The sequence below is a fragment of the Cynocephalus volans genome, chromosome 2 (assembly GCF_027409185.1).
Source record: "Cynocephalus volans isolate mCynVol1 chromosome 2, mCynVol1.pri, whole genome shotgun sequence".
Classification (NCBI taxonomy): Eukaryota; Metazoa; Chordata; class Mammalia; order Dermoptera; family Cynocephalidae; genus Cynocephalus; species Cynocephalus volans.
Genome location: NC_084461.1, coordinates 31256046 through 31283297, shown reverse-complemented (window position 1 = coordinate 31283297; position 27252 = coordinate 31256046). Strand labels below are relative to the sequence as shown.

Here is a 27252-nt window from a genome sequence, read left to right as displayed (position 1 = left end):
GTTTTCTTCACACTTCAACAAAAATGTGCCAAGGTGTGACACTGATGCACCCGGCCAGCTGGGAGCTGCGCGCACCATCCCGTCTGGCCTGTGGCTGGGGAAGTGATGAATGGGGGCTGTTCTTCCTGGGGAGGAGGGCTGCTGTCTCTCTGGCGTGCCTGCAGCCTTATTTATTACACACCGAGGTATAAAACCACCCGCCTGCCGCTCTGCTCTCCAGCCTGGCACTCGCCCGGAGCCCCGCCGTCTGCTGCAGGAGGCTCTGGGGCTCTGCTGAGAATCATGCTCGGGAGGCAGCTCGTCTGTGGGCACCTGCTGGCTTTGCTTTTCCTCCCATTTTGCCTGTGTCAAGATGAATACATGGAGGTGAGCGGAAGAGCTAATACAGTGGTGGCGAGAATAGTGCAAAGCCACCAGCAGACTGGCCGTAGCGGCTCCAGGAGGGAGAAAGTGAGAGAGCGGAGCCATCCTAAAACTGGGACTGTGGATAATTACACTTCTACAGACCTAAAACCCCTGAGACCAGATGAGCTACCGCACCCCGAGGTAGATGACCTAGCCCAGATCACCCCGGTCTGGGGCCAGGTACTCAGAATTCTCTTCTAAGGATTTCTGTGAAAGTTTAATGAGTTTTGTGTTTTTTTTGTTTGTTCGTCTGTGTGTTTGTCTGGCTCAGATTCTTAGGATCAATGTTTTCGAGAACTTTGCTAAGCTGCTGTGGGTGTCTTTGTGGGTTGCTCTGGGATACAAGAGGGACTGTCAGTCTCTTAGCAAATCAGCAGAGGTAGCAACGACGTGCTGGCAGAAGCATCGCCCATCAGCAAGGGGAGCCCGGGCAACCGGCTTCCTGCTGTGTTGGGACTTCATTTCTTTCTTGCTCTGTTGGTGCAGAAAGGAGTGCGGACCTCAGCAAATAAACGGATGCTGTAGATAATCATCGCTGATCCCAAGAAAGGTGGACTTTCTTAATCCTTCCCAGCAGGCAGAAGCTGCTCTTTGAGTTTGTCAAAAGCAACGTTTTCTTACTTTGATTTGTGAGTTTACTGTGACATTTTGTGCCAGTATTGGCTATTTGATTTACAGCATTCTAGGTTGCTAAAGCCTCTATGCTCAGCCTGCTTAAAAAAAAAAAAAAAAAAAAAAAAAAATCAAAGAGTTAAAACAACAAAAAGACAGTTTGTATTTAAAATACAGACGTTGTAGCATGATTTGATGCCTGATCTTCACAGAGGACTTGATTTCTTTCTCAGGGTATAAGGTCAGCATCTAAGGAAACATCTTTAACTCTTTTAGGATAGTGTGGGAGTGAGTTAAGATTTCAGTGTAGTGAATGGCAGATTGGTGAAACTCAATTTGATTTTAATGAGGGATTAAAGAAGACTTTGAATTATATGATCTTTAATAAATAAGTTTTACTACAAGAATTGATGAAATGTAGCAGTAAATAGGCCCTGAAAATTTCCATGTGGTTGAAATTGAAACCCCTACTACCACCAATGGAGAAGTCTGGGTTGATCATCTAGATATATGATGATACCAAGACCACATACAGAATCAGCTGCAGGTCTAGGACCAACCTAAGACTTTAAACTCGACCAGATGATGCAGTTGCCCAAATGGTTCTGTGAGGCTGAGTCAAGAGAAAATTGCTTTTTAAGGAGTCACAGAAGAAACGATAACCTCTAAACAGGATCTTATTTTTTGAAAGCCACTTTTAGAGATCGTTCTTTCCTCTGACAATCTTTTGGCTGAAGGGTGATGAATGCTAATTTGTGTTTTCTTTAGTGGTGAAGGTATGCTCACTTTTGTCCAAGTCTGCATCTGGACTTTCCATTTCAATAGATGGTGCCCTTTCCGGCTGTATCAGCCCCAGAGGCAGCAGAAGGCAGTATTCCAGCTGGCCACCAACATCCATTTCTATACTTCCAATTCATCCCACCTTCTAGTCCTTCCTGGTTTTCTGAAATATTTTCAAATAAACTCCCAACAGGAGATACTGAGGAGATTTAAAGTCATAGCTATTTTGGAAGTTTCAATACATCTCCTCGACCAATGGATATGGAGACATAAATTGAATTTTGGATTGTACTATGTTTTTCCTTCTTTCTGTACCTTCCCACCCCTCTTCTTACGTTTTAATTCTCCTTCCTCCTCACTCATTCCTTCCCTGAGCATTTCCTGTGCTTTTACTTTGTGCTAAACTTTAGGATGGAAACTGAGGATATGATGAGAAACACGCCCAAGCTCCTATCTCTAAACTGTCCTGAAGGGCTCTAGTGGGGTACATTTTTAATTAGCTTAAATTAATTAATTAAATTACGTCTAATTAAATACCATGTGATAAACAAGATCAATACACAAAAGGCCATTGGGAAAAAGTGTCAGAGTGGTGGTGGTCCCTGAGTTGAATCTTAAAAGATGGAGGACAAAAAGGAAGGCTATTCACAGCAGAGTTTTCCTTTCCTTTTTTTCTTTTTTTAAATGTGCCCCAGCTAAGAGACTTGAGGGAGTCTGTGAGGAGTTGGACGTAGCTGGAGCTCTAGCCAGGAGAAGACATCAAACGATTTTAGTGCCAGGCTGTGAAGGCTTCTTCTGTTAGTTGGTTAAGGAGCTTAGTTAGACTTCGCTTTGCTGGCAAAAGCTTTGTTTGTTCACAGCAGGGCAGTGAGTTAATGAGATGTGTATTCTAGAAAGATAGCGCTGGCTGTAGGGTTCGTGGAGGGTTAGAGCGGGCAGAGATCTGGAGTGGGCAGACCTTTACTGTCTTTTCCTGGAATTTTCTTCTCTGCAGACTCTTTGTCATTCACTGTTATCAAGCTCCCCTCCTCCTCATGGACACCCATTTCTCCCTCCTCCCACTTCCTTTTTTCTTCTTTCTCTTCCCTCTTTGGGTTACTATGAACTCTCTCTCCTAGAAATCACTTAGTAATAATAGTAGAGCTCAAATCTGAGTTGCTGACCCTAGACCTCCATCTACAAAATTCAGGGACCTGGTCTTAGGGACAAATTTGGTTTGATTTTGGGAAAGGGGCTTGTAAACTCAAGAGGGTCACAGACAGCAACTACCTGTATGTAATTTCTCCCTCACCTAGGAGAAAACTTCTGAATTAACTCATCCTGTTCAACATGCTCTGAGCCAATCAGAAGACTGACAGCATTGTTCCGTTTGACTGAACTTTGAAAGACAAGGCCAGAGGGGGAACATGTGATGAGATGTCATAGGAGGGATCTCAGGAAGTGCCTGACTGGGAGTAACTAGAAATTTCTCACCATTTGGGTGGCAGCTCTATGCTCTTAAAGTGCTCCCAAGTAGCTTGGGCATGCAGCTCCGGTCCTAGTTAGCTTTGGTACCGAGCAACCCCCTCTCCTGCAGCTAACTTTTTGTGTCCAAATACCAGACTTTAAAAACAAAATCTTTCTAAATTATTATTTGAGTCTTTGGGAAAGACTTTGGTGTCTTTGTTTACATCTTAGAGCTGGAAAGAAAACCAATGGCCAGCTCATCCACTTCTCTAACTTAACAGGCAAGAAAAATGATGTCAAGAGAATCATGACTTCTCTAAGGTCACGCAGAACTGAGATGGGAAATCTGATTCCAGTCCTGTGGTTGTTCCAGCATTCTTAAGCATCTCAGTATTTCCATTCTATTCTTACACAAATGGTTCCACTTCAGAATTTTCCCTTCTTCCCCTCCCTTCTCCATCTCTAAAATCCATCATTGGCAGAGCCCTGGATTTCCTGGGGTTTAAAAAGCTGTATTTCACGTAAGCAAAACCATACCAGGAAATACGAAATATTTCTCAGATGACATCTTTGGATTAGAAGGTGGGGCAATGCTGTGGTGCTTTTGACTTGCCAAGTGTCCTGAAACCCCTCAACTCAGACTAATTGCTTTAGCTGATTTTCTTTCCTATACCAATCTGACAGAAGACTCTAGTACCTGTCCAGGGTTTGGCCTGGTAGACTGAAGACAAGACCAGGAGTTAGCTCGACACTATAGCTTCTGATCACTCAAGACATGGGTTCTGAGCTGTGGCAGGAGAAAGCTCAGACTACAGATGCTTTTCTGTGTTTTTCCTGAATAGTGTGATGAAAAACTTTAGGCAAAAGGGACAGGAGAGTGGGGACAAAGTCCAAGCCCATTTTTGATTTGAAAAAAATAAAAGTAATGTCTAAGTGTGCAGCAATGTGAAGCCTTGACCCAGTTTTCTGCTTGGATTTCTAGTGATGGAGAAAACTTGAATTTTAAATTCTTTCTTCCTTCCTCTCTCTCTCCTGTCTCTGTTTCCCTCCCTCCCTCTCTTCCTTTTTACAACGAATCCCTTAGCAACAATAAGCTGTTTTCAAAAGAACACTGAATTGGTGTCTAGGAAAATTTCAACAAGTATTTTGCATGATATAATTAAAAGGCAAGTTGCCAATTTAGATGAGAGTCCAAATTTTATGAGCAACTCTAACTCTTCTGCCAAATCAACTTCTACTAGATCTCTAGCTCCTTGAGAAATTTATCTTTGTATACATAAACATTTAACTTAGTGCCATATATGAGCATATTCAGTACCCATTAAATGCTCATTAAATACTGGTTCAAACAGTGGGATGATTATTTTAAATTTTGAAATGGAATGTGTGAAACAGAACTCATGTTAAATACCAATGAAAAAGAAGTTAAAGTTGTTTCAAGATGCAGATAATTAATAAAAATGTATTGGACTTACAGTTAATAACAATGTATCATATTCTTGAAAACTGCTAAGAGAGTAGATTTCAAGTGTTCTCACCACAAAAATATGTAAGGTAGTGCGAATGTTAATTAGCTTGATTTTGCCATTCTACAATGTGTACATATTTCAAAGTAACATGTTTGTATTAGTCCATTTCTGTGTTGCTATAACAGAATACTTGAAACTAGGTTATTTATAAAGGAAAGAGATCTATTTGGCTCACTATTCTGGGGAGCTGCATCTGGCCAGGCCCCAGGCTACTTCCAGTCATTGCAGAAGGCGGTGGGGCAGCTACTGGGTGCAAGATTACATGGCGAGAGAGGAAGAAAGAGAGAGAGGAGAAGTACAGGCCCCTCTTAACAACCAGCTCTCATAAGAACCTATCCATTCCTGAAAGAGCTTACTCACCATACCCCAGGGAGGGCATTCATCTCTTCATGAGGGATTTGCCCCCATGACCCAAACACCTTCCAACACTGCCACATTGCAGATCAGATTTCAACATGAGCTTTGGGAGAACAAACATGTCCAATCTATATCCCTGTTGTACATGATAAATATGCATAATTTTTTGTTTATTTAAGTAAATAAGTGTGTTGGACTAAAGAATACTTTATTTTCTTAATTTCCTAAAGCAATTTAAGTATGTTATTGCTGTATTGAAAACTAGCATTACAATTCAGAGTTTCTAAGAACTCATAAACCAGATTTTAACCCAGTATCATGCAGATAATTAATAAAAATGTATTATTAGTGCTTAATAACTATATTTGAAGTTGATAATTCTTGTAATTTGAGGGTCACCTACTCAATCTAGCTACATCTGAGGCTATTGGTAGTTGAGAAAGAAAGGAAAGTCCTCCAACTCTACTTCTGAAGGAGTTTCTTCCTTTGCTGTTAGAAGTAGCAGCAGGAATGCATTTTTGAGAAATACTACTCCATTCTTCACCCCCACCCACAGGCCTTTCCAAAAAACATGTTTTTCTACTGACTTCTTTGTTGCCTTTTTGTTGGATCATGGACTCATCTTAGCTACCCCTGACCCCTATGCCATTGACATCCCCACCCCACACCATCTTTTCTGATGTTTTCGTGGGTTGATTGGAGTTAAACTTACCTAAGGGCCAAGGAAGAGGAAATGAACAAATCTTAATTGCTCACAAGAATCTTTTTCTGATGCTTCTCTTTCTATCTTTTTAAAGCCTCCACAAACTGGAGGACTGCCCCCAGACTGCAGCAAGTGTTGTCATGGAGACTATAGCTTCCGAGGCTACCAAGGGCCCCCCGGGCCTCCAGGCCCTCCCGGCATTCCAGGTAAGGATGAATGAGCAGAGTTGCTGTTCTAACTGTAGACAGTGCCAAAACAGGAGCCAAGGGCAAACCTAAATAATTTGGGATCACTCATGTGTGATCCAAAGGATATGCATGGAAAACCCAAAAGAAGGAAAGTTGGGTGGGGTGCTGGGTTTATTAAGCCAGTTTAAGTGGAACAATATAAACTCTATAGTGTTTATTCTCGACACAACTGCAGAATCCAATAGACTCTAGGCACCTGAGGTACCAGATTCATAGTCTGCGAGGCGCTTCACTAGCACTGAGTATAAAATTACTAGATCTTGACTAGATCTTAGTTCCAGTATTTCTGCCACAGCAGGCTTTATGCAGTATACTAAATCTAACTTTCAGGGTTTGTGGATTGGGGGCAGGGTGGAGAAGACAGTTTACTGGTCTGGGTTATAGTCCTCCCATGGTGTCATTCACCGAGATGTCCACGCTCTGTGTGATTCTAGGTTCTGCTAAGTTTTTCTCCACTACCACTACCACCACTCCCCCCACACCCACACCCATCTCAGGGTCTCCACATGTTCAGCTGTCTCTCAGTGGACTTTCATGCCTTTTTTGGGCACATGAAACATTTTTAGGCTCCAGGACCACATATGGCATGGGGAATGCTCTGGAGCTACATCAGGCCCCTGCAGACCCATGGCTCAGAAGTCTGTGCGCTGGGACTCCCAGGCTCAGGAGAGTTCCAGGAGCTTGCTAGTACCCTGGTTCACCCAAGGAAAGGGCAGGCCAGGCCCCCCCATCCTAGGACTCTCAGACCTATGAGGGGTTTTATTATCTTCCTCTTTGTCAGGAGAAGGAAACTCCCTGGGGGTAGGACTTCTTTTCAGGGTTAGTTCAAAGTCCACTTGCTCTTCTTTGACTTACCCTCATTGATGTTAATATTTATCAAATGTGGTTTAATTTTTTAAAAAACTTTTGAATGGCTTCTCACATGAAATCAAGTTTAAAATTAGAAAACCCTCTGTTGGACTTTAAACTATGATTACCGGCTTGGAACCTATGACATTGCCCATCAAAGGCAGCAGCCAGCAGACGCAGTGATACGGGTCAGGGGTATTCAGAGCCTTCTGAAATCTGCTCAGGTCTAGACTATTTGGTTGTTGCAGGACAGTCTGGCCTTGGCTAAATGTTTCCATTAGGAACAGCTTTGTCACTGAACACATTAACCTGAAAACAGTCAAAGTTCATCCATTTGGGAGGATTGCAAGCGTGGTATGATACCTGATCAAAAGTAGTATGCAAAATAAGCAGCAAAAGAGCCTGAATTTCAGCAAATATAAAAATTAGAAGAGGTGTAGAAATTGTCTCTTAGTAGCAAAGTGAAGAGTTGAAACTGTTACTCAACTCTTGCTTTCAAAGTTATTGTTATGACTTTATTTTATGCTTTATGTTTTTTTAGTGGCTGGCTGGTATGGGGATCCAAACCCTTGACTTTGGTGTTATAACACGGTGCTCTAACCGACTGAGCTGTTATGATTTTTTAATCAATGAGTTTACTTCTCCTTCAGGTATAAAGGTGATATGTGTCCTTTGTAGAAAACTTCAAAGAGACAGAAAAGAATATAGAATGACACAAAAATCACTTATGTTTCATCCATTCAGGAAAAAAATCACTGTAAACGTTTTTATGTAATTTATTCTAGTCTTTCCCCCCGGAAATATAATATATACATATATATTTTCACAAACAAAAATAGTATTATGCTATTTATTCATTACTTTTTAATCTGAAAATATGAATATCACTGTCATTAAATATTTTCCTTCAGCATTCTTTTTTTTATGACTATACAACACCGTTTACTAGAATATGCCATTTTTTAAATTTAGACATTTAGGTGGTTTCTAATCTTTGCTATTTTAAATGCTAATGTAATGATCAGTCTTTCACACAATTTTTCATCCAATCCTTGCTTTCTAGGAAAAGCAGGCTTTGGAGCCTTGGGGTGTCTAAGGCTATTTTCAGACACTTGTGCCCCATTTTAAAAAGGTGTCCCATTTGATGATGCCTGTTGGCTGTATTTGGAATAATTTCAAATTGTGCCCTTTTACAATTGAGTTTGGACATTCTTGAAGAAAGGGGCTATGTCTGTCTAAAACCAGATGGTAGGAGTTACTAGGCTTCTCATGTGATGATGTCTCATTTAAGGAAACCATGGGAACAATGGCAATAATGGAGCCACTGGCCATGAAGGGGCCAAAGGGGAGAAAGGAGACAAAGGTGACCTGGGGCCTCGAGGGGAGCGGGGGCAGCATGGCCCCAAAGGAGAGAAGGGCTACCCGGGGATTCCACCAGAACTGCAGGTAACCTGCCCTCGGCACATCTCCAGGTGACTTCTAGACATGCCTACAGGGGGCCAGGAATTAGAAGGTTTGAGAACCTGTTCAAGCCTTCGACAATCTTGAGTAAATCCGAGTCTCAGTTTGCTCATCTGCACCACACGGTGCATGCATAAGGCCTATGCTTCCCAAACGGGAGGTTTTGAGATGATTCTCAGAAAGGAGAGAAGTTTATAGAGTGAAATCCAGCTCCCTGGTAGGACCACATACAAGGCAAGCTTCGTAAACTCATCTCCTATTTTCCAAATGAGAAGATATGTTAAATGAAAAAGGTTTTGGCAAACTTGAATATACAAGCTTTTAGATTCATAAATAGGATGGTGAAATGTCTACTTATTTAAATCACATACATGGATATTAATATATATTGTTTTCTACCAACTCAGTTTTTGTGGCACAATTTTTCTTCAAACTTTTCTCTTCAGTATCTCATTTATCACTGGAGACATTTTACTTTTGAGTAATTCACTCAGTTTTCCAGATCAGATCATACTCATTTCATCATAAATTTTCTAAATTTTTTTATAAGGTTATAACTGTACATTTTATCCCAAGTTCAAGTATCCATTTATCTATCCTTCATTTCTCTTTTACATAATCTTTAAAATTCTTGTTAACAATAACATCTAAAACTTGTAAATATGAAGTTAGGTAACCAAGAAAAATGACTAAGTCTTGGTTTTTTTTTTTTTGCCTAATGTTTTCAAATGGATTCTTCCAGGGGATTTCTATCAACATTGAAAACTAGCATTTTTAAAAGTAACATTGTTTTTGGCTAATATGTTTTCCCAAAAGGGTAAACTGTGGCTAAAATAAAATAATTGAGAGAAAATCCTGTAACATGAGAGACTTTTAAAGAACTAGAATATAAAGCTACTCTTGTCTGAAAGATCAAAAAGGAAACTTTGCCTTTTATTTGGGCATATATGGTGGTTGTTTAACCTTGGATAAGTTCCAGTATTTTTCTGGGCCTTGGTTTTTCAGGTGTAGAATAAGAGGTCCTGTGTGTTAGACTCTAACCACTTTTTTCAATTTTTGTAACTTATTAATGAATGTTGTTTCATAATTCCAGCAATCTGAAATTTACCAAAAAAAAAAAAAAAAAAGAGTGAGATGCCACTCAGCCAGGTTAAGGTATCTAATAAGATCTGTGATAAACATCTTAAAAGGTAGAAGCTCTAACTGAGAACCTATGAATGGTGGTACCATGGCTAAGGGCTCTGGAGTAGCCAGTTTAATAGAGAACAAAAACCTTGGTGATTATTAAATTTTCTCCATCAATGATTTTACCCTAAAATCACAATACACTCATTTGGGAGAAATACTCCCTTGTGTTTTTCAAAAGAGGGAAGACTGTTCTTAGGCAAATCATGAAGGAGGGGACTGCACATTCTTTTTTTTTTTTTTTGTGACCGGTAAGGGGATTGCAACCCTTGGCTTGGTGTCATCCGCACCGCGCTCAGTCAGTGCGTGCACCGGCCATCCCCATATAGGATCTGAACCCACGGCCTCAGCGCTCCCAGTGCCGCACTCTCCCGAGTGAGCCACAGGGCCGGCCCCACATTCTTCGAAGACAGATAATCCCAGCAAATTAAAGAATTTATTAATCTAATTCACACTAAGTTTCAATGACTCACTTGGACAAGTCAGACTGGCATTGACTTTCAAAGCTCATTTTCCAATGGTGGTTTCAAGCAAAAGCATTTCTTGACAGGTGGAATTATCCTAAGGTTCTTTTAATTATTGTTAACATTTTGTATTTTAAACATCAACCCTGTCTTTGTTCATCAATAGTAGTTATAACAGTAGCAGTAGGAGGTGGAAGAGGAGTGATATAGTGTCCTATTTTCCACTTAAGTGATGTACAGATTTGAAGCTCAAATACTAAATGACTTGCCAAGTGACACAGTTAGAATTGATAGAGCTGGAACTTTATCTCACCTCTTTGGACCCAAGCAGATAGTTTTATTCACAAATTCATAGACCCCCCCCACTTGCCACCATGAGCAGGTTTCTTAAATTAATTCTCTCCACTGATTTTTATTGATTGGGCCGAAGCTTTCAAAATTCCATAAAATACTATGCACAAAGTATTTGTAACCAGCCACAGGAATGGGTGCTGGTATTAAATGGCTTCTCTGATTCTCCTAAATCTAAATTTACTGTTCCAATATAACATATTTTGTGCAAAATCATGCCCAGAAATTTTTGCTTTTCCAATATTTCAATAGATTGTTAGTTTTATTAACAGTTTTTCCATATTTTAGATAAATACAAACATTTCCTTTTGCCTTTCAAATATTATTCACATATCTTTTCATTGTAAAAAAAAAAAATTGAAAGATAGCTGTGCCAAAATAAGAATAAATATCCAAATATAATTTCTATTAACATATGGTTACATAACTTTCCACATGTATACATATTCATACACACATATTACTTTTTAAATATGATGGGAATATATGGTACATATTTTTTACTCTATTTCATGAATAGCAATATATCCTGAACTTCTCTTCATGTAAACAAATACAATTTTATATCTTTAAAATTATTACATCTGTTTTTCTGAATATAAAATTAATACATGCTCATTTGAAAATTATAGGTGTAATGAAGAAAGGAAAAATTTCCCATGAAACTTCTACTAACACTTGCTGTTAATAATTTTGTGGATGATAATGTTGTGGATATTCTTGCAGACATTTTCCTCAATTTGTCCACACAACTACCCCACCCACATGGACACATTTAACAAAGTCTGGTATCAGGTCATAATGATCTTGTGTTGCCTGCTTTTTAATTAAACAATGTATTGAAAACATTTTTCCATTGCACATATATAAAATGTATATATATACATACATATGTATACACACATGCTTGTGTGTGCATATGTGTGTGTATAATATATGCATGTTGATCTTTGATCAATATCAAGGATTCTCAAAGTGTGTTCAAGAATTTATTCCATAAGAATTAGTAAACATCTTTTTGGAAAAAAATAATGCAGGGTTGACAAAATTAAAATGTTGTTTGACTGTAGGGTTTTTCAGATCCTTTAATATGCTAACGTGCATTTGACAGCCACAAGTGACGAATTTCATCCAAATTTTCCTACTATTAGTTGATAACAGAATTTTAATATTTCAAAAAGCATTTTAAAGGCAAGGTTCTTTGAAACATGTTCAGAACTGTTGATAGAGATTATCATTCTAGTGGCTGCATAGCATAAAAATGTTAGAAGTTATCATAATTTATTTACTTCTTTCTCTATAGGTTGATGTTAGTTCCAATCTTGCTGTTGCAAATAATGTAGCAATAAACTTACCTGCATAAAAACTTTATTTCTTTAAGATAAATTGCCTATTAATTAACCCCCGACTCTTTCTTTAGATTGCATTCATGGCTTCTCTGGCAACTCACTTCAGCAATCAGAACAGTGGGATTATTTTCAGCAGTGTTGAGACCAACATTGGAAACTTCTTTGATGTCATGACTGGTAGATTTGGGGCCCCAGTTTCAGGTGAGATGAAAAAATAAATGAATAATTGAAATAATCTAGCAATTGAGAAAGCGAAGGAAGGAAGGAAGGAAGGAAGGAAGGAAGGAAGGAAGGAAGGAAGGAAGGAAGGAAGGAAGGAAGGAAGGAAGGAAGGAAGGAAGGAAGGAAGGAAAAAAGGAAGGGACTGCATCAAATTATTCCTAAGAGGGATTACCTCTGATTTTAAAAGTCCTTAGAACATAATTCTAACAGTCTAAATGCATCATAACCATGTCCCCTCTTTGCCACCACCCCAAGGAGTGCTTGATCCTATTTTTTTAATTAAAAAAATTGAGTAGGTAGTACATTTCCATATTTAAAAAAAGTCAAAACTGTTTATGCACATGCATACAAATACATTTTCTCTCCTTGTTTTTACATAAAAGCTAGCATACTCTACATTCTGACTGTATCTTGCTTTTTAAAAAAGCTAACAATATATTTTAGAAATCTTTCCATATTATTAATTCATTCTTTTTCATAGCTGGATGTTTCAAAGTATATTTAATCATTCCTTTATTGCTGGACATTTGGGTTGTTTCCATTTTTGTCATTAAAAACAAACTTCAATGATTAACTTTGAATATACCATCTTGTAATTGAGCACTGAACGTATATCAGTGTAGGCTGAAGTACCAGGAATAGGATTGCTCAGTCAAAGGGTAAATGTATCGGTAAGTTTGATGAGCTTTGCCAGCTTGCTCTCTGTAAGGGTTGTACCAATACACTTCTATTGTCAGCATGTTAGAGCTCTTACTTCCTGATAGCCTCATCAACAAAGTGTGTTTTCAAATGTCTGGACCTGCGATAGATAAAAAATTCTATTTTAAAAGACTTTTAGTTTGAAATAATTTTAGACTTACAGAAGAGTTACAAAAAAATATGACAAAGTTCTCATATTCTCTTTAACCAGATTCTTCTAATATTAGCATTTCATATAATCAAAGTACAATTATTAAAGTGAAGAAATGAATCTAGGTACAATACTGTGACTAAATTATGATGGCCAAGTTTTTAGTTTCTTCTCTTGTCTGGCCATTTCTACTATGAGTTCTTGCATTTTGTTTTATAATGTCCTTTGACAGAGGTATTTGCTTCACTAATATATTTTAAACTCATGATGGATTTTTGATTACATTTTTCATCTACTACATGACAACATGTCTTCTTGGTGAGTATTGTTCATCTACTAGGGTCATTTTTGCTGTTCTCATCTACTTTATAAAATTAACTGGTGCTTGAATGAGTTGGATTCTCCTAGACCAGCTGTATGCAAAGTTTCTTGGAGAAGAAAGGACCTGGGCAGTTATCCAGGTTTGGTGACTCAGTGGCTCGCTCCCCTGCAGCCAGGAGATTGACTGATTCTTTTCAGTGTGGCCTCTGTGTGTTTTCCCTGTATGGCTACACTTCTGCTGCCTCCCCAGACTGCACTGGGTCCAGGAAGACTTCTGAAACTAGCCTTGCACTTGCTAGCTCTCTTGTCGTTCGGAGCCTTATTTTTGCAGGCAGATTCTGAGGTCTGCCACTGTGGGAACGCTTTGCACATTCTGTACTTTATCTAGTAATCTTCCCCCGAAACACAGCCTTGGCCTGATCTCAGCCCTGCTCACAGGAGCTTCTTCTCAGCATCTGTACTCAAAATGTCCCTTCTCCATCAGGGAGTGTACTTTTCCTGGCACTGTTTGAGATCTGCTGCCACCTGGCCTCCTTGGAACCCCTGCCCAAGCCTCATATTACCTCCGTGTGGCTCTGTCCACCCTCAGTTGCATTTGGCAGCACTCACAAGTATTTTGAACTTTATCAATTCGTTTTTCAGTCTCCTAGTTTTGCAGAAAATGAATACCTATTTGGGTTTTGCTTTTCAATTCTCCTTGTTTCTCTATGTGGTATCCAGAAGGAAAAGGAAGAAAATGATGATGGATGCAATGGCCACATTAGATTTGTCACAAATGTTTTTAATGGATGCCTTATTTTTCTACTCAGTGTAAGTCAGAAATGGACTGACGTATGAAGTGATAGATGCAATGTTTTATTACACTTCAAACAGCTTTAAAAGTTCTTATGTGATTTTCTGTTCTGAAGGTTTTATGTCATAATTTTCCTGTAACTATTCTGTTAAACACTATTTGTGCCACAGATTATATTAGCGCCTAAATGTACCTGGTCAATGGTTCCATTGAGTTCAATGGCTTTGTAATAGAAGCCTAAGGATTTAGTCAGTCTTTTAGAGCTCTTTTGGGGTCAACATCTTTCTGATGATAACAGCCATCATTTGACTCCCACAGTTTAATGTTTAAACCTCATCCAATAGATTGCAAAATGACCAATTTATGCTTTTCAACCTTGGGAGTGATGAGCCAAAGAAGGCTGATTTTTGCAGTCACAGCAAACTAAAATCCATAGTACAAGTGTGTTGGCTTTGGTTTCAGTACCTCCCTTGCAAAACCACGTGCAGATATAATATATATTCACATCTGTATTTCCAACTTTTGACATTTCATTTATTTGCCATCTGGTTTCTTAGTCTACTCTTCCTAAACTGTTTCTGCAAGCTATTTTTTTAATAGTACTCATCAATTTCTTTTTTAGGAAACTAATATATTTTCCTGTCATTTTGATTACGGCTTTATCTTCTTGAGGCATTGAAAATTGTCTTGTATGTGTGTCTAATATGAAGTTTTATAAAATGTAGAAAACTGAATAAATATAAACTACTTTCTTTGAGTCCTTCAATTTTTATCTGCCTTTACTTTTCATCTACGGGCCAATCTCTAAGCATATACATAAAGGGGCGTGACTAATTTTTATACCATTTCCTTCATTCCCAGCACATTGAATATGCATGTCTGGCACTAAACAAAGAAAATCATACTTCTTTAGTTGGTTCAACTTGACTCAGAATCAGATCGATCAACATGGCAGCCTTACAGCTTCCATCTTACTTGATTGCACCTTTGGAAAAAGAATTAGAAGATGTTTCTGGGTTTTTCCTCTCGCAAGGTCATTAGTTTAAAAATGTAACATGGAAATCAATAAGAGCTTGATGACTTATATTCATTCACCTTTCCAAAATGCACTCCCAAATCCAAGATCATTTGAAGTTAGAAACATTTTCCTTTTAACTCGTCTGCCTGCTATTGGATTCTTCTTAGTTATTCTGTGAAAGTATCTTCTCCACTGGCATTTAGGCTGTATCGGGTTATATTAAATTGCTTTCAGTTAAGAGCCCTAGGCTCTTGTAAGAAAACTCACATCTTTTAAAATATGTTGGTCTTTTTCAGATGAGGAGCATACAGACTTTTAGTAACAAGGTCGTGTTGCTGAGTTTAAGTTGGATCTTTCTGTTTATTGTACATAATTTCACCCACTTACAATGAATAACATGAGAAATTACCAGGACTATTCATTTAGAACTAAAAAACATTTATTCTATTCTCCAGTATTTTCTTATCTTTGGCTCACACCTTTGGCGTGCAGTCATCTGTTGTAATGTTATACTCTGCTCATTTGTCAGGCCATGGAGAACCATGTGCTCCTCCACAAACAGGACTCTCTGTACTTTGTCAAGATGAGTCCTGGATAGATGCTGGTAACAGTTAACCTGTACCCAGAGACTGCATGCACTTTGCCCTATGCACTTTGTCAGGGCACACGGCAGTGAGATGCAGCTAAAGTGAGGTAGACTCCTTCCCTTAAAGACTTTGGAATCTTATTAGGGATACACAGTGTACACATTGAGAAAGTCTCAACAAATTTTAAAGCACTTTGAAGGTAAGCAGATAAAGGGACATGGGCAAATAAAGGTCAAGAAGAAAGCACATACTACATAGATTATCAACAAAAGAAGTGTGAATTCATTTGGCATGTCTCTGCTCTCTCTCCAGGTCCTCAATGTATAATATGTTAATATAAACATGGATAAATACCTGCCTTTTTCAGGTGTGTATTTCTTCACCTTCAGCATGATGAAGCATGAGGATGTTGAGGAAGTGTATGTGTACCTTATGCACAATGGCAATACAGTCTTCAGCATGTACAGGTGGGTGGTCTTTTCTATTACAGGTCCCATGCTGCCATTGTTTGCTCAAAGGATGCCCATGACAGGGAAGTGGATGGGAACCAACAGAGTCTGGCATGGCCCCTGTTCTCAATGAGAGCCCCCGGACACCAATATATGGCCAGATTATTGTTACTATTAGGGAAGAAATAAATCTGATGAACTTGAGCATCAGCATTGATGAAAGGCCTTAGCTAATTACTAGCAGCACTCCCCATAACCATTCATTTGGATTCTTTTATTAACTCATTATTTTTTTTCCCTCTCTCTCTGCCCTTTCCTCTACTTTTCTACTCTCCCACCCCCTTTGCCTGGTTCTTAGCCCTATTGATGGCCTCCACCATTGCCCTGGGCTGGCAGGTTACAAGAGTTGGGAGTAGGTCCCTCTCTTTAGTCTGTGCTGCTGCACTGATACTTATCCCAGCAACCTGGCCCCAGGGCTCCTTGTGAAAAAATATTATAAAAAGAAAATATTGCACACTGGCCTGATGTTAGCTTAGGGTGTTGCAGAGAGGTAAAGAACCACACCTATGAGTTATTCGTGAAAAGCTTTGTGGCTGTTATCTTTTTCCTGTTATTTCTGATGACTTGGGATGATTGTTATGTTTTCCTCTGGAGCCTGACCTGAATGGGAAGATGTATTTGAAATGCCAAAAGGAAAAAGACGAGTTTGAATAGGTGAAATTGCTGCAACAAAGAGATCTAGAACACAAGAGGCTCAAACATGCTAGAACTCTTTTTCTTGACCAGTCCAGGGCAAGAGTTCCAGGTTGGGGAAGCATGAGGAGTGGTAGAAAGGGTAGAGGAGGGGATCGTGCGAAGGTTAGAAGGGGGTTTGTTCTTTCTGGTTTTTGAGAGACCCAGGCTGATGAAAGCATCTCTACCATCTGTAAAACTGACTTCTAGCTTCTCACTGGTCATTGTCATCACCAGAGTCAGAAGGAGGAAAGAACAGCAAGCTTGTGGGACATTTTATGCACTAAGCATTCTGTTCAGAGAACTTAGTTCCTTTGTTCCCCACCGCTAACCCCACCCAACAATGTGAGGGCACCAAGGAGATGTAGTGTAGCTTCTGTGGAAGAGGTGAGAGTGGATTCTGGTGAACAGCTATCCTTCTCTGTTCCTCTGGCTTCCACGTATCTGTTGAACTCTTCTTCCTACACTTAGACCATACATCTCCCGTCTCTGTCCCCACGGGAAATAGCGTAAACCACAGTTAATGCATCCTGCTCAAAGCCCAGATTTGGGCAATAAGCAATCCTTTTCAGCAAGTCAATCTCTACACTATTTTTCTCTTTGGCTCCTGTTTCTGTCCTCTGGGAGGGTCTTCTTTGTCTATTTTTCTTTACAGCCTCATCTAAAATGTGAGTAGGCCCTTCTAATTCACAGCCCACTTCTTGTTGGTGTAAATTTCAGGGGTATGTCAAACATCCAAGATTTTTGTATTCCAGGTTTGGGTCTTTGGTAATACTATTTCCTCAGCAACTTAGCAGATTTTTGCTCTATTTGTTACCAGTCAGTTACATGTGTTAGGAAACCATTCTCAATGTACATTTCTTGACAGATAATTTTTTAGCCTGTTATTCCTTTGATTCCTTGTCCTCATGCATTACTTTCAATTTAATCGTGGTTACCACAAGGCCTTCTGAAAAAATAGATTTGGGTAGAAGGGAAACATTTTTAATCCACCAGATTGTGCCACATCTGAGTCTATTTGGTGAATGAGAAGTCCTAATGGGAAAACATTAACTTCATCTCTATTCTTCCAGGTATAAAAGCACTTGGCTTTTCCAACCTTGCTGGGCCCCAACTCTCTAGAATCTATTTTCTTCCTCTGTTTCAAATGTGTTAGTTGTTGTCTGAGCTCATCTTTTGTAGAAACATCTTTCTAAAAGAAGCAGAGTATGTTGGCTTTTTCCAGTGACTTCCCTTACTAGGTCTACTTTCCAAATTACCACGTTTTTTCAAATGTTTTGCCACAGCATAACATGGATCTTCAGCTTCCCAGCCCACAATATGTTCCCCCACTGTTCCCTGCCTGTGCATGAGCCGCTGCAACATATTTTCATTTGGGTATGGTAGTAACCTCCTTTAGAACCAAATTCTAGATTAGCCAGGGGAGGATAACCTGCTGTAAGTAATAAAGACCCAATGTAATGGCTCAAACTTAATAGAACTTTCTTTTCTTCACATCACATGGTCCAGGGTGAATGTTCCCATTGGGACAGGGGAGAGAGAGCTCTCCACTACAGTCTTGAAGAACCCAGGTTTCAACGTATGGCTTTCTAGGTCATTCTAGTCATTGTCATTAACATTCCAGACAGTCATAAGGAAGAAAGAGCAAGGAGGGGTATTTGGAGTTTTATTGGCCAGCCCTAGAAGTGGCACAGGTCATTTCTGTTCACATACATTTAAAGAACTTAATCACAGGACTATACTTAAATATATGACAGAAGGGGAGGACAGATTTGGGTGAAGAACTGGCTACCCACTGCAAAGCCTAAGTGATTTGTGCCTTTTTTTCTTTCCAGCTATGAAACAAAGGGGAAATCAGATACATCCAGTAACCATGCAGTGCTGAAGCTGGCCAAAGGAGATGAGGTTTGGCTGAGAATGGGCAATGGTGCCCTCCACGGGGACCATCAACGCTTCTCTACCTTTGCCGGCTTCCTGCTCTTTGAAACTAAGTAAATATATGAATAGTCTAGCTTAATTGAGCAAGATTTATAGCTAAGCTGGTATTGTAATGATCTTAGGAACATTAAAGTTGAGGGTTCTGTATGCCGTATTTTTAAAAACTCTGTATTGGTTACTTTGCTAACTATGTTACAGGTACACCAATAATGTTGGATAACTCAGGGGCTCAGAAGAATAAACCACAAAATAGTCTTCCCTGATGACCTTGGCTAATATACTCAGCATCTTTATGACACTTCCTTAGGCACCTAGAAGAGAATTCTCCTCCAATGCAGGTTGGAAATAATTGTTTCATCAGAGAAGTCATTTGCAAGGAGTTTTGGCGACACTGTTTTTAATTTAATACCAGCTTTCAGGAACCCCTGAAGTTTTGAGTTCATCATTCTTTACAACATTTCAGAGAATAGGGTGCAATGATCATGACGGGGCTGGGGCAAGAACAGGGGCACTTGCTAGTATCTTTGTACCAGAAACATTTGTAAAGCCTAGACTGGGAAGCAACAACACTTTGATCCAGTGTGTTGATATTCATGAATAAGGTCTAGATATTTTTAAAGTCCAGATAGCTTTCAGATAGTGAAAGTATTCACAATGCCCACAGATATTTGGCTCCTTTTTTTCCTTAATAAAGATAATTCTGTAATTAAATTGTGACTTCTAATGGCTTCCATTTTTAGAAGTAGAAGTTTTTCATGCTCCAGAACCAGGTTTATCATATCTGGCTTATCAGATTGACTCTTTGCCATTGTGTTTCTTGGACTGCAATAGATCTTTTTGACTCTGGTCTGCACAAGCAGCTGAGGTGAGCTTAGGTCTATATAGGACAGATGTTAACATTTTCTCTCTCTTTTTTTTTTTTCTTTTGGTGGCTGGCCAGTAGGGGATCCAAATCCTTGACCTTGGTGTTATAATACTACTCTCTAACCTAGTTAATGGGTCAGCCTACATTTTTTCCTCTTAATTTGGAAATTACTCCAGTGTATTTATACTTTATACACACTATGTCATGTTGAAGGTGCTGCAAACTTAATTATATATGGTTGAACTGACAGATTCAAAACATAAGGGTATTCACTTAAGAGACATATGAGAAAATGTCTTCACCTTTTATTTGATAAAAAATGATGTGATTTCCTTGATTACCATATCTAACCAATATTCACAGAGCAGCTTTTATATACCAGGTATTGTAGGAGGTGCCACTTGGCTTTTGTCTATGCCTCTCCACCCCAAAATCTATTCTCAAGGGATTAAATTTGCCACCAAAATAATATTTATAAAAAATGTACCATAGCTTATGAAGATAGTACCCAAAGGTAGCACTCCAAATTGGTTTTTTTAGGCAAAGAAAACATCATCAAAATATGTGTTTACCCAGATATTGAATCATATTTAAAATGCAATAGAGAGATACCTATCTGAAAAATATCATATAATGAATTCCTCTTGAAGTAATGAGACTATAATTTATTTTCTATTACAATTTGAATTGCAACATAGGCTTTTTAACTACAGGTTTACTTGTATTGATTACCCCTAGGGCTAGAGGCAGAGAAAAGTAATTAGGACTGTCCTATTAGCTACCTTAGTGTCCTGCATGCTCAGTTCAGCCTTTGACCCTTTCCTTTTGACCTAAAAATATTTTTTAAAACACTTCCTGAGTCCACATCTAACGCTATTTTAAAGTGAGTGCATATTGCCTATGACGTGCTTGACCAGTAATGTTTTCATGGTTTTTTTTGTCCATGTTTCCTTGCCAGGGCTGTGGAGTTGTTGAGTTAAGGTTTACTATTACCAAATGTCATAAATATTTCATAGAAGTGCATCACCTACAGATATTTAAATGTTGCATGTTGACCAAAGGGATTTCATATCTGAAGAACATATACTACTAATAAATGCCTTAGAGGAAAATCTTGGCCTGGCTCTAGATAAAACTGCAGCAAAAAAATGTAATAAGCAATATATGGAAATAAACACATTTTTGTTAAGTGTACTGTTTTTTAATGTTCTTAATAAAGTTTAATAGTCATACAATTGTAAGTCACTATGGTTAAGACAAAGTAAAAATATTTCCATGCAGAGAATGTGAACAGCCACACAAATCACAGCCACACAGGCAAAGAGCTGGGTCACCTGTCTCCAAAAAACATTAGTTTTCAGTTATTCCATTGTTATAACTTGAACCCTTTAAGATATTGATATTTAGAGGGTCCCCCAATAAAATCTGAATATCTCTGAGGGGACTTCAACACACACCTGAAGTTCTTCTATGTTCATGCTTAATCTAGTTTTCACCTTAGTGAAACATCAAAGTCTACTAAGACTTGGGTGTCTTAGTAGAGGCACCCAAGATTTTGTTCTGGGCAGGTGGAAAGTATCTTGGGCTTACAAATAAGCTCCAGGTGTGAAGAAAAGTGATTCACAAGGGAGATGGGAGAAGGTCAAGGTAATTATTAATGCTTTCACTATTTTACCCAGGACCAGAATTATACCTGGAAGACTGATTACACAAATGTTCTTAAAATTAAGGTACTAAAAAGGAGACAGTAAGTGTGGTGGAAATTTTAAATGTATCATCTAAAATATCAACTTTTAAATTCTCAAGCCCCAAGTGAAGGCAACCCTGCAATGAAGCACATGGCTTTCTGCTTGCTGTAGGAATGCAATACAATGTAGAACTGCTGTATGTAATGATCAGCTTGGGTGATTTCCCAGAGAGGAAAGGGCTACATTTGACCTTTGGACAACAAAGAGATTATGTTAAAGGAATTTTATTGAGCATATCATGAATAAAAGCTTAATTAAAAAATAAAATTTAACATGCAAATATAAACTCCCAAGCAGATGGCTAGAATTGGTAAACACCTACCTGTGGAAGATGCTGTGCTATTCCAGGAGTTACTATGGCTTATAAAATGAGATTTGAACCTACCCAAATTTTCAACCTAAAAGGCGACAATAGGTTCAAGGTGGTAAGTGCATGGATAATATAAGGTAATGTTTAACAGCCACAGAAGGCAAAGGGCTAGCGATTCATAGCAGAGAGAAACAACATCCAGCTGATAACATAAAAAAAGTTTGTGGGCAGAGATAATTTCTTACTTTGTTATATTTGGAGTGTTATTTTTAAAAGTATCTTATTATTTTCTGATTGTAAAAAAATACTCACTATAGAAAATTTATAAACTACATAAAAGTATTGAGTATAAAAATTAATCATCCCACCGAATATTAAATATTAGCATTCTGAAGTATTTATTTCAGTCTTTTTCTACATATGTTATGACTTTTATTTTTAAACATAGTAATAAAACAAACCATTTGAAATTATGCTTTTAATATGTTTTTGCATCTTGCTATGGTTGGACCTAACATACTTAGAGCACTCCCAAATGCTGTTAAGGACGATTTGAAAACGTAATTGTAGTGGTTGTATAATTTATTTAAACTTTTATATTTGGGAAGATATTTTTGCTATTTGTAGTTTTTTCTTCTATTACAAATAATATGTCATGAGAATTCTTTTTTTAAAAAAAATTAAACTATGTGTGAATATAAGTATTTCCTTCAATTAAATTTCTAGAAGTGAAATTATTTGGTCAAAAAGACTAGACATTTTTAGAGCTATTAACAAGGTAAAATAAAAAAAAAACAACTTGGAGTTAGGTAAGGAGAGGCTTTATTCAAAAGGATGATTGCAATAAGGGTAGGAGAACTATTGCAGCAGGGAGAAGGCTCTGACCATGAGATCTACTAGAAAGAACTGGGTGTGGGGGAATGAGATGTGTGGGTGGTAGGCATGATGGGACAGTTGACCAGGGAATGTTTTTCCCAATTCTCCAGAGGGGCCATTAAGGAGAGGTTGTTCCATGTTTCAATTCCCAAGGCGGGCCAAAGTTCAGAAGCCTAGGAGAAGGAGAGAAGCCTTACTAAAGTTTTGTCAAGTCAACTTAGCTTGCATTTTGTCCATATTGAACAGTTCAACAAACACTTCAGCTAATATTTATTGAGACCCCCAAAAAGGGAATTTGGAGGATCTGTGTCTGGCCTTGTCCTAGATAAATAAGGATATTCTAAGTCACAAGGGGAAGAGTGGTTTTTTGCAGAAAGCCCTTTTCTGAAACTCAAAAGGGTGGAAGGATTTCTTGAGTGCTTTTCTAGGAGTGCAGGGCTCAGGTGAGGTTCAACACTGCCAATAAATATTGCTGAATTGCCCTCCAAAAAATCTGCACTCCTAGTAGCAATATTTGAAAATGCTGGAAATACTGCAGATAAGTAGGATTTTGACTCATGAAGATGGGACACAAAGTGTTCCACATAGGGAAAAACAATATGGAAAAAGACATACAGGCAGGGAAACTGAAGGCTGTGTGTAGACAACATCACATTGTGCAGTTTTTCTGGAATAAATTGCTCTTGGAGGGTTAAGGCAGGTAAAGCTAGAAGGCAGGGGGTGGGTGGGGGAGCAGGAGAAATGTCATGGGCTTTCAGTGCCAAGGTGAGGCCTGAACTTAAATTAGCAGCTGAAGAATCACTGTTAATTTGTGCTCAATGGTTTGATATAACCAGAGCTACGTTTTAGGAAAATCAATCTGCTGAAAAATGGGGGGGCTTTGAGAGGTTCACATTTCCCTTCTTTTGGAGACAAGCATTGGTTAGCTAATGCTGACTATACACCGCCCCCCCCCATTTCTTCTCCAGTTGTTTATAGGGCCACTGCAAGGTAAAGAAGCACAACTCCTGTTTCAACGGTAAGTGTTAACACATTGAAATGGACATAGCAACATCCTGCATTTGTATAATGCTTTAAAAGTACTCCTGACCCTCACCTCCCCTGCAACAACCCCACAAAAACACACCCACACTCACTGTCAATAATCTTGTCTCTTTAGTGTCACAGCAATATTGTTGAGTAGGGAAAAAGACTCTCCCCTACTGTAGGTGAGTTACTTTGGGGGAAAGTGAGATGGAAAGTGGTGGATTAATGGGTACAAAGCAATGCTATCTACCCTAAGTGAATCACTGTGTAGTGTATGCATGTATTGAAACAACATACAGTGCCCCATTAATAAGTACAAGTAAATGTTCAAGTATTTTGAATTAAAAAAATACAATAAATAAATAAACTTCATTAAATTTGTTTAAAGTTTTTCTAACAGACGGTGTCAGAAGTGGGATCTGAGAGCTTCCACCGGCCCTCAGGAGCATCGAGTGACCAGGCAAGGTGCCTGCAGGACCCATTTGCATCTATTGCTCTCTCATAGTAACTGAGGATTGTGGGTATGTTCTCTCTTGGATTCTGAACCTCCACAGATTTGTGTGTTGAGCTATCTGACTTTGAACAAATTTTTGATCTGGACTGGGTTTGGAAGTTGTGACAGAAACTGGACTGGGTTCAGGATAGAATTGGATCTGATAATTAATTGGACTCGATCCAGTTAGAGGCCTCAGATGTCTGGCTTGGTCAGATAGAAACTGGCAGTAAATGGTGATTGCTGGAGGGGGCACAAGCTCTGGCTTTTGGAAATATACAGGCATTTTGTGCTCTGTCCTCTTCATTTCTTTCTTTTGCACATAGGTTGGGAAAAATCTTTCACCAAGTTGATTAAAGAGATCTCAGAGCCAAAGCCAAAATTTACTGTGAAAAAGGATCCTTAATTTCTGAAGAACTGTGTACTCCGCCTTTTGGCTATGTCTACCTTTATACATATGTATTTTCAGCCCCAGAAGCAGCAAAAGCATTCTGACATGGTGAAATCTTACTAAAGATCATTCAAAATGATGGTGGAGTGTTCCAAATGAACAACGGTGCTCTTAAAAATGAGGGCTCCCAAATTAGGCTTATCCAGGGATACCTATAGATGTGTAGAAGTTTCTAAAAAGATTTCAAAATTTTTATTGCCTCTTTTAAAAGAATCTTTATAAAAGGCTAATAAAAAGCTTAAGAAACAGAAGCTAAGTTAAAAAGACAACCTGATGAACTAAATAGGTCTTCAAAATACACTTTTCTGGCATTTAGCTAGATATTTTGAAACCCTTTTAAAAAGGAAATTTTCATCTATAGAGGAAATCTCAATTTTAAGGGTGTCTGCCTCCCTGCAGCAGGAAAAGAGAGAGAACTGAGTCACTAGAAATTCTTACAAAGGTAAAGACAGTGGTTTAAATTTACATAACAATCCCTTTGTTTAAGGCATTTTTTCTGGCTATCCTGTCTTAACTGGGTTTACTTACACCCTCCTTCCTTGGTTTGGGCAGATGTGATTTATAATGGTATCTAGGTCTAAAGTCTCAGAACTTTGCTTTTGAGATGTAAATTTTCTACCTTGTTTTACCTAAGCCATCCCTTTGGAAATGCAACAAACAAACAAACAAACAACAAACATAAAAACTTAGATGATTATTAAAAATGGAATAGGTAAAGCAGACAGTGGAGGGGCTAGAATAAAAACTAAATCTACCAAAGGTTGGATGGGCCAGAGGGACCCCTGCTGGTCCCCCAACATTACAAGGCCCAAAATCAGTCTGCTGTATTTATCCCAGTTTGGAAAAATTTAAAAAGTCAGAAAGCAGAAATGACAATGTGCAAACTAGCTAACAATCACTTAGGACAATAATCAGGTCAGTCAAAAAAAGGGGGCAAGGCCTTGACTCAATGCCTTGTTGGAACAGAATACAAGTGTATAGATGAATTTTTTGTAGTTTCAAAAATTTTTCAGTCATGTTAAATTAAGTAATAGACACTCATTAAATATCTGTGCCATTCCTAAATAGATTAAAACACTAAAACACTAATTGCTAAACATAGGTTTAGGGTATATGTAATTCAACATCTTGTTTTTACACAGTATAGAAAAGCTAAATGTATTTGAGTCTGCTAATAAACATTGAAAAAATTGTGTCATGAGGAAACATGTTTTTAAAAATTATGAAATGGTTCTCTTCTACAAAATGCTGATATAAAATAGTTCAAAATTGCTTACTTCATAGATTTTCACTAAAAATTAGGGTTACTAGAGTTAAAAATTAATACATGGTAACTACAACCATCTCTTATTTGGGGAAAGTAAGATGTGTTTCTGGTAAATGAAGCTTACATAAAGACATGTTTTAGTTAAAAAATTTTTTTTTGCCCTAAAGTAAAATGATTGGTCATCCCAAAATGAGAAAGAGAAAAGGTTGTAAAAAGTTTGTAAAAAATGAATCTTGTAAAAAAATTTTGTGCCATCAAGCTATCTAAAATTATACAAAAGTTATTTATTATTTATTAAAATTAAGCATTAATATTAAAAATATGCTAACCTAAACTAGAATTTGGTTTTCTAGCCTCATGTATATATTAGTTCTTTTGATTATTTGGATAACTGAATCTCCTGTCTGTCAGAGTAGAGATTTTTGCTTTTCAGAATCTTACTCTGGCTAACTAAACGAATGACTATATTTTACAGAGACCTATGATCCTATTTTGATCGAGTGTTTTAAGCTTTTGACATATTTGACAGACTTCCCAAAATCAAATTCCAAAATCAATATTAAATCTTTTGATCTCAAACTAACTTTGGCCCCTAAAGCATTCAAAAGAGAGATAATAAACAGGCTTATTTCATATGTTAAGTTATATGGAAAGCATTGGTTTCAATTGGTTGATGAGCATAAAAACTGAATCTAACTTTCCTAAGAGGGTACTGGTGAAAGTATAATCGGACCAGGGTTCTGGAGCTTGGGGAGACGGGTTAGGATTCAGGGCACATGGAGGAAGGGGTAGGAGGTCCTAGTTAGGGCCTATGGGGACATTTAATTGATCTTCTCCTTTTAGTTGAATAGTGAATTCTCCCCCTGGATTTACTCCAGTATATAGTCTTATTCCCCATGTCCTTCCAGCTTTCCAGGTATCAATCATGAAGGGATTCCACATTTTAATAGTAAGATTTGTGCGGTTGCATGTTCCTGGCTGACTACAGTCTGAAGGTGGGGGCTGTCTATTAAGAGATATATATGTATCTGTATGGGCCCAGGAGGACGTGGTCTCGCAACCCCAGGCAGCACAGTGGTAGTTTCCTTTTCCCTGACAAGAAGGGCTGCTTGCTGCAGGGCAGGCATAAAACTGGGTTTGTTGGAGGCCCTTTTCATTAATTCTGCTACATCCCCACCAAGAATAATGGCCATAGTGAGTCCCAAATCCCCGTAGAGTTTGTCGCTTCTCCTGAACCTTTAAGTTTGTTTTTCCCATCAGCTCAAATAAATCTACTAGGAAAGTGGGGGTCCCTGATGTATAGATGGTCTTAAAAGAATCCCCTGTAATCATGTTCCTTAGCTCCTATGGATAGATTTTGGGTTCATGGGGGTTCCCTGACACAGATGCTCCCCGTGCAGGCATTACATAACATACAACAATTAAAACAATTATGGGGATGAGCGGGTGAGTCTTATCTTTAGTCGGTCTTCTTGGGAGCATTGGACTATCCATTTTTCCATGAAGTGGTCTGAGCAGGAGCTCCCAGACTGGGGTGCCTGTTTGAGCTGGGTATGGTGGATCCACT

General features: G+C 38.5%; 1 protein-coding gene across 2 annotated transcripts; it reads left to right on the top strand.

Moving 5' to 3' along the window:
• The first annotated feature begins 243 nt into the window (after positions 1-243).
• On the top strand, positions 244-20678 carry C1QTNF3 (C1q and TNF related 3). Of its 2 annotated transcripts, none has more exons than XM_063086982.1 (6): positions 244-366; positions 5927-6038; positions 8221-8375; positions 11811-11940; positions 15898-15997; positions 18547-20678. In XM_063086982.1, exons 1-6 carry the CDS (start codon positions 283-285, stop codon positions 18704-18706), a joined length of 741 nt encoding a protein of 246 aa, XP_062943052.1. In that variant the 5' UTR covers positions 244-282; the 3' UTR covers positions 18707-20678. The 2 variants fall into 2 exon arrangements, with proteins under 2 accessions (XP_062943052.1, XP_062943050.1); XM_063086980.1 differs by having other exon boundaries at positions 244-585.
• Positions 20679-27252: the final 6574 nt, after the last annotated feature.

Excerpts from the sequence above, each read along its gene's own strand:
- C1QTNF3 (XM_063086980.1), top strand. The coding sequence starts at position 283 with ATGCTCGGGAGGCAGCTCGTCTGTGGGCACCTGCTGGCTTTGCTTTTC. Across the intron at positions 8,376-11,810 it reads GGATTCCACCAGAACTGCAG|ATTGCATTCATGGCTTCTCT; the intron begins GTAACCTGCCCT and ends CTCTTTCTTTAG. Across the intron at positions 15,998-18,546 it reads ACAGTCTTCAGCATGTACAG|CTATGAAACAAAGGGGAAAT; the intron begins GTGGGTGGTCTT and ends TTTTCTTTCCAG.